Raw genomic sequence first — 6,698 nt, 5'->3', positions numbered from 1 at the left:
AAAAAGGAGCGTTAACTCAATAAATAAACAACCTTCATATTCGTAAAGGGCTTGAAAACAAATTTTAATGGAGCCCTCGAAGAAACACATTGCAAGAACAGTGCAAACACAGCGAGAACTGTCCTGTCAAAAACATTTTCGCATTTTACTTAAGTGTGTTACTCTGTATAGAGAGTGAAGTTGCTGCTTTACGTGGCACGGAAGTGGAGCCAATAAAATCAATCAACGTCAACTATAAACAAACACAAAGATATAACTCATGCTTTGCCTGAGAATATTATATTAATAAACCGCAAATACATATACCGTATGTATACAGCAATACCAGCGCCACAAGATATATGCACAAAGGTGCATTGACATTTTTCCCACAGCATCTGCGATGTTGAAATAGTGCTAATTATGTTGTGCTTGTCTAGAAGAAAGACAAAGCGCAAACTGAAACCCCATTGGCCGTATATTGTATGAAAACAGTTCATTTTATTAACCTTCACGTTTCTTTTGATTCCGCTCAACGAGATGCTTCACACCAGCTGAGAGTCCGCCTGTCAGTGCTCCAATGGCAATGGCTTTCACAACAAGCATTATGAAGTATTCCTCTGTGCCCTCCTCCGGCTTTCCAGCCAGCATCAGGGTTTTGATGTCGCTGAAAAGTTTTTCCCTTTCTTCTATCGTACTTGATGACAGATCACCCTGCAGGATCTTGCCCAGAGACTTCATTGTCTGTCCCGCTTTCTTCATTGCGATTGGTTCAAGCCCTGTTGAGAAGTAAAGAGTGGGGACAATTTTCAAAACTCTTTTTTTCCCATGGGCCAGAGGCGCCTCTTTCAATATTACTGTACTATTTTTTTGTACACTCTCTATATGTGATGTGAATTGATGACGAAACAGTGCTGCGTTATTGTTCATTGGAAATACCAGAGGGCTAGACGCTGTACCTCACACGTAGTATGGCATTTGCATTCCCCTTTGTAATGACAGCTTATCGGAATGTATTTGCAACGGATATTTTTCGAATGGTTGTTTGTGAAGTTTAGAATAAGGTTTTTGTAAAAATACCAGTGTTAATTAAGTTATGTGACATTCTGCAGAAACACTGTGGCTCGGAGATGAAGCCTGCATCCTGGTCACTTGCTGTTATGTAATGCTGAACATTACTAGGGCACCTTACTTCATGCGTGGCTGACATCGCAGCCTTTAAAAGGTGCATCACGTAACACTTCGTTTAAAGCACACACTCACTCATTAGAGTGAGGAGCCGCGTAGCTGTATCTTTTTTGGGCGAATCTCCTGTCAGTTTAATCTTCTCACTAATCACGTGTTAGAGAGAGAAGTGATTAGAAAGAAGGTCAAAGAAATGAATGACCATTTATCGGCTCATTTCCTAGGTAGCGTTACTCGGCCACTACTCTCCGATTTGAGGCTGTGCGCGCTTTGACGGAGTGCGCGTAGGAGTGCTTCTAGTTGGCGTACGAGGTGGATTGTTGGGGGGGGGGGGCATGGACGAAGCAGAGTGGCGGGTACGTTGAAGACGCTTGCACTCGGCTTCCTTGGCCCGCCATGGTGGCCTAGTTTCTAAGGTGTTCGGATGCTAGACTGCAGGTCACGTGATTGAATTCCGACTGTGGCGGTTCTACTTTTGATGGAAGCGACAATGCTGTAGGCCCATATGCCCAGATTTGGGCACACGTTAAAGAACCCCAGGCGGTCGAAATTTCCGGTGCCCTCTGATGCGGCGTCTCTCATATACATAAGGTGGTTTCGAACATATCAATCAATCGGCTTCCATGGCTTACGTCTCCTTGGTGTTACCCGCGAGGCGTCTGCATTCTTGAACGCGATCGGACGCATGAACACATGTACAAATGAGCGGACACACGGACGGACGGACGCTTTACCCTACTCATCAGCGTTCAATCCGTGGGTATGCTGGGAATTTTTCAAGAAATTGCAAATAGCTATATTCAAACGGAGAATACGTGCACTCATATCTGTTACAGTAAACAAGTCATCAACCTGTTTCAACTCAGCATTAAAATGCTTGAAAACACAAGGAAAAAGATCATTCCGTATCGCTAAGCGTTTCAACAAAAAGTGAGCATGGCAGCAGTAACGCAATGCGGTATATATATATTCAAATCACTTTCTAGCAGAATGAAACTTGATGTTTTTGCATCCACACCTCCGTACATGCTTCATGATAACCCGAAGCAGTTTTAAATGTTTCTGAATCCTGATCACTCGCAAATACTGTCTCTGCACGATGCATACCTGGTTTTAAAGCTGCGGCAGCACTCAATCGCAGGTTTCCTTCCGCTTTTATTGGTGAACCTGTTGATGAACTACCCAATTTTCTGCTCTCTTAAACTTTTATCACCGGCACGCATTGGTGGCATCTCCTTAATATCACTAAAAAAACTTGACAAGCTTCAGCGACATATTGCTCCATATCTAGCAGTGGTCATTATGATTGGGAGAAATGCCGGATCACTGGAGTGTGGGCAAGACTCTCCCAGTACCCAAAACAGGTCCACCATCTTTCAGCCGCCGTTACCACCCAATGTCACTAACCAGTGTTTCTAGAGAACTAGTAGAACACATAATAAACTCACGTGCAGTGAAGCTTTTGTTATCGGTTCACTTTTCCACTCCTAAGCAACATTCATTTCACGGTTTTTTTTGCGACACACAACAAACGTAGATCGTTTATGACGTTAGCTCTGAACTTGATCTAACCATTCCAGTTGATGTTCTGCATTTATATTTAAAAAAAAAAAAAACTTTAGACACGGTGTGACATCAGCAACTGCTTTTGAAACTTTAGTACTGTACAAAACCTTGACCTTTTGGTTTTGGACCAATTTCGTGCATTTTTGACTAATAGGAAGAAATTGTTTCATGCTAACAATCATTCTTCAAACAGAAGTCCTGTTGGGTCTGGCGTAACCCAAAGATCCATCTTGGCCCTATTTCGTTTTCTAATATATACATATATGAATGGTTCGTATTGATTAAGGATGCAAAAGTTAACCGATAACAACATCTCATCCACCATACGTCTGTTCGCAGACGATTGCGTTGTTTATTGCCCGGCACTTGCATCTTGCTTACCCATCAGTAAACGTTAGCTTACCAAACATGTGTACGACACAAGTTAGAATACGCATGCTGTGCTTGGAACCCACATCAAGCTAACGTTATTAAAGCACTTGAAGCAGTACAAAACCACGCAGTTTATTACATCTATTCAGATTATTCCTCCTAAAGTAGTGTTACAAAACTGAAACCCAAAGCACGTCTTGATACCTTGAAACTGAGATGCCTTAAATATAGGTTTTGCCTTTTTTCTGGGATTTATCGTTCCTCTTCCAGCACTTTATTATCCTTACCTCCTCATCATCCGTCCTTCCGCACAATTCACACTATAGCGGCCCTACCCACCTCTGACAGAGATCACTGCGCATCACAACAAAAGACTGAAACCAACTACCCAGGGATTCTGTGCTCCAGTACGACGGGCAAGCCTTCAAGTTATTCATCGAGTCATTTTCACTACATACTAGCTGATCCGTCGTGTGAAACCCCAAGCTAGGTATTAATTGAGGTATTAAGAAATTATATTTTAAAAATGAGTAAATTGCATAATGGGTCTTTTTTTCAGTCTGACTGTAAGTGCGTCAAACTTTAATGCTCAAAATAAGCTGCCATTTGAAGCTGAACACTTAACAAGCAACTCACTGCACCAATGTAATGAAAAAGAACCAGACGTATAAAAATAAGTCTCACCATGGTTTAACGTCTCGCCTTCAATTCCTCCTGCTTCTTGGCTGAAATAAACAAAGCGTGACGATTATTTATTTTCAGGAAGGATTCATTTGTATCAGCAAGAGTTTCGTCGGAACAAAATCTGTATTCGCTGTAAAAATTTAGCGCAAACAATAATCTGCAGACTCTATGAAAAATAAAAATTTGGTTACTTATATTTATCATGGCCAAAGGTCAGAAGCTTCAAAATAAGATTCCCTACAATAAGGCGGCTGTTTACCTGAAATTGACAAGTCTGGATACCGTCTTTGAGGCTTGTTTCAAACAGATGACCACGTTTTTTTTTTTTCAGATTTAGCACGAACTAGTAAACTTTCATTTTAACTTCACTTGTAGGTGTGCCCTGTACATAGTAAATTTCTTTTGCACAATATTCACAGTCCAGGCACAATATGTCATATGGTAAATTACAGAAAGGTGTTGTCGCGCCCCAGTTGTTCATAGTTGATTACACTTGCATTTTTTACTTGGGGTTTAAATAATTTTTTCCTGCAAACCCCTACGTCCAGCCTTGTCGCCTGCCTTCGAATAAGCAAAAATTCAAGGCTTGCACAAAACTGACAAAACTTGCACCGCGGACGCAAGATCTCTACTTAACGCACTGCGTTCTCTTCGGATGCCAGTGCGAAGAGAGCGCAAGGCTTTGCGTGCATAGTTGCATATTTGGATATAGGCTCTGCATCATCGCTACCTTCCCCAGCATCATCAACAACACCTTTTCCCTTCTCTTGTTCTCCTTTCTTTTCCACTCCGCTTTACGCTTCAAACGCGAGTATGCATACATGAATATATGAGCTGTTGCGCTTGAATTTTCAGTACTCAGACGATCATTCATTGTTCAATTAAAAAAAAATAAGCCCCCTAGACAAAGAAATTTTTTGCATTATATTCTACGTATTGTATTTACTTACTATCTCTACTATAATGCCTTCTTGGCATTTATAGTTTCAATAAATAAGTAATGAATAACTATTTGATATCTCAGCTTATTTCAAATGTAATAGATACAAAAGTTTCAAACTAAGCTGCGTTTTAAATCACATTCAAGTAAGAAAACGGTAACATAACTATGTTAGCATAAAAGCGTGACTAGAACGAAGATTGTACTTACATAATGGCAGCATCTGGAAGGCGCCGATGACATGAAATAATGCGCAAAAATATCGCATTAGTTATCTTTCTGCTAACAAGACATCTATGCAACAACTTTGGCCAAAATATGCATTTTGCTGTATTTTCAAGGTGCTTCTTCACCTTTGTATTAACACGTAACGCTATGTCTCTTCTTTGCCAATGCAGTAGAGGTAATGAATGATCTTTGTAAACGTGATTGCGTTTTAGAAGTGGAGAAAAAATGATGATATACAGCTGTATGCCACCTAGGTTGCAAAAGTGCGATATATTTACGTCATAAGTGCAAGTTTCCCATTTACACTCTAATTATTTTCATTTTGACACCGAAGTGAGATGTGATGCTCTCATCTGGATTGGAAAACTGTAGGCTTTTCATTCTCTACAGCGTTAAAAAACACACGAGAGTTATCAGTATAGTGGCTTTTTCTTTATTCTGAGAAAAGCCAACAGCCGATTACTGCAGTTATGCTCATCGGTCGACCCTGTTAAGCAGATAAAACTTGCTAATATAAGTGATACTTTCTAACTTTAGAATTGATATCTATATATATGGGGCTTCTCTGGAAATCAGTACTTAGAAACGTCGCTTACTTGCATTTCAACACACGGACAATACGCATATTGCTACAGGCCCACGTTACAGAACTAAAGATAGTCTTAATTTCTGAACACCTTCCCGACGGCACGTTCCATTGTTATATCGTGGTTGTTAAGAGTATATTCTGCCTAATTCCTATTATTATTAATATTATTAGTACTATTACTAATAATAAAATTATTATTATTATTATTATTATTATTATTATTATTATTATTATTATTATTATTATTATTATTATTATTATTATTATTATTATTATTATTATTATTATTATTATTATTATTATTATTATTATTATTATTATTATTATATTTTACGAAGAGATGTACTTTAAAATATTCGGACATCGGTGGCTTGTTTAAGAGGCATACATTTAGCAGCGTACATACGAGAAAAGAAATTTTAAGTTGGTCGACGTTGGTAAACTGTTGGAATGCTGCAATCAGTACCACGAAATACGAACAGCCTGGAAGGAGGAAGCAAGTGCTAACTTTATCTGTATTACCAGAAAGAATTGATATTCGATATGAATTGATATTCATATTTTTACAAATGCAAAAAAATTGAGCGTGCGCGCATCTTCGCTGTTCCTGAGTCAATTTCGAAAGCGATCGCGTACATACGTACCTGAGCTTGAGTGATGTAACAGGCATATGTGAAACATAGCCAAATACGAACAACGTATAATGCGCCTTGGAGTACAGCATTTCCATGTTTGCCATTGTTTTATTTTACTAACTCGCCAAATAATCATTGAGCCAGTATGAAAGTATGAGACTGTTACGCTTCCCTACTCACCGAAAGATGTGGTGATAGCCAGTAGGACTAAGAAAATGAAGACTTTCATTATTGTATTTGCTGGAACGGAAATAAAGCTTACGTAAGTAGAGGACTTATACCATTCTCAAATAGAAGTTGCTCTCTGTTAAACAGGCAGGTTTGTGTGGGCATAATGTATTCTTGAAATGAAGAAAATAAAGCAAGAATTCAATGCCCTGCCTGCTGCACCGAAGTATTGTACGTTACCGAATAAAAAATTGAAAATGACAACTGTCAAATGTTGATTTTGAAAAATAAGAGAGAGAGAGAAAAAACGAAAAAAAGTAATGTAGGGAGCGCCCCCCCCCCCCATTGCTAA

At 39.3% G+C, this 6,698-nt stretch overlaps 1 protein-coding gene across 1 annotated transcript; it reads right to left on the bottom strand.

Moving 5' to 3' along the window:
• Positions 1-460: 460 nt before the first annotated feature.
• LOC119178261 (uncharacterized) lies at positions 461-6,239 on the bottom strand. The gene is made up of 4 exons (XM_075887329.1): positions 6,188-6,239; positions 4,937-4,949; positions 3,787-3,827; positions 461-758 (listed from the first exon to the last, which is right to left on the bottom strand). Exons 1-4 carry the CDS (start codon positions 6,222-6,224, stop codon positions 484-486), a joined length of 366 nt encoding a protein of 121 aa, XP_075743444.1. The 5' UTR covers positions 6,225-6,239; the 3' UTR covers positions 461-483.
• Positions 6,240-6,698: the final 459 nt, after the last annotated feature.

The sequence above is a fragment of the Rhipicephalus microplus genome, chromosome 1 (assembly GCF_043290135.1).
Source record: "Rhipicephalus microplus isolate Deutch F79 chromosome 1, USDA_Rmic, whole genome shotgun sequence".
Classification (NCBI taxonomy): domain Eukaryota; kingdom Metazoa; phylum Arthropoda; class Arachnida; order Ixodida; family Ixodidae; genus Rhipicephalus; species Rhipicephalus microplus.
This window is presented reverse-complemented; position numbering and strand designations above follow the sequence as displayed.

Coding starts and splice junctions, on each gene's coding strand:
- LOC119178261 (XM_075887329.1), bottom strand. CDS start 6,224: ATGTTTCACATATGCCTGTTACATCACTCAAGCTCAG. Junction 759..3,786: donor AGGCGAGACGTTAAACCATG/GTGAGACTTATT, acceptor ACTTCTCAACAG/GGCTTGAACCAATCGCAATG.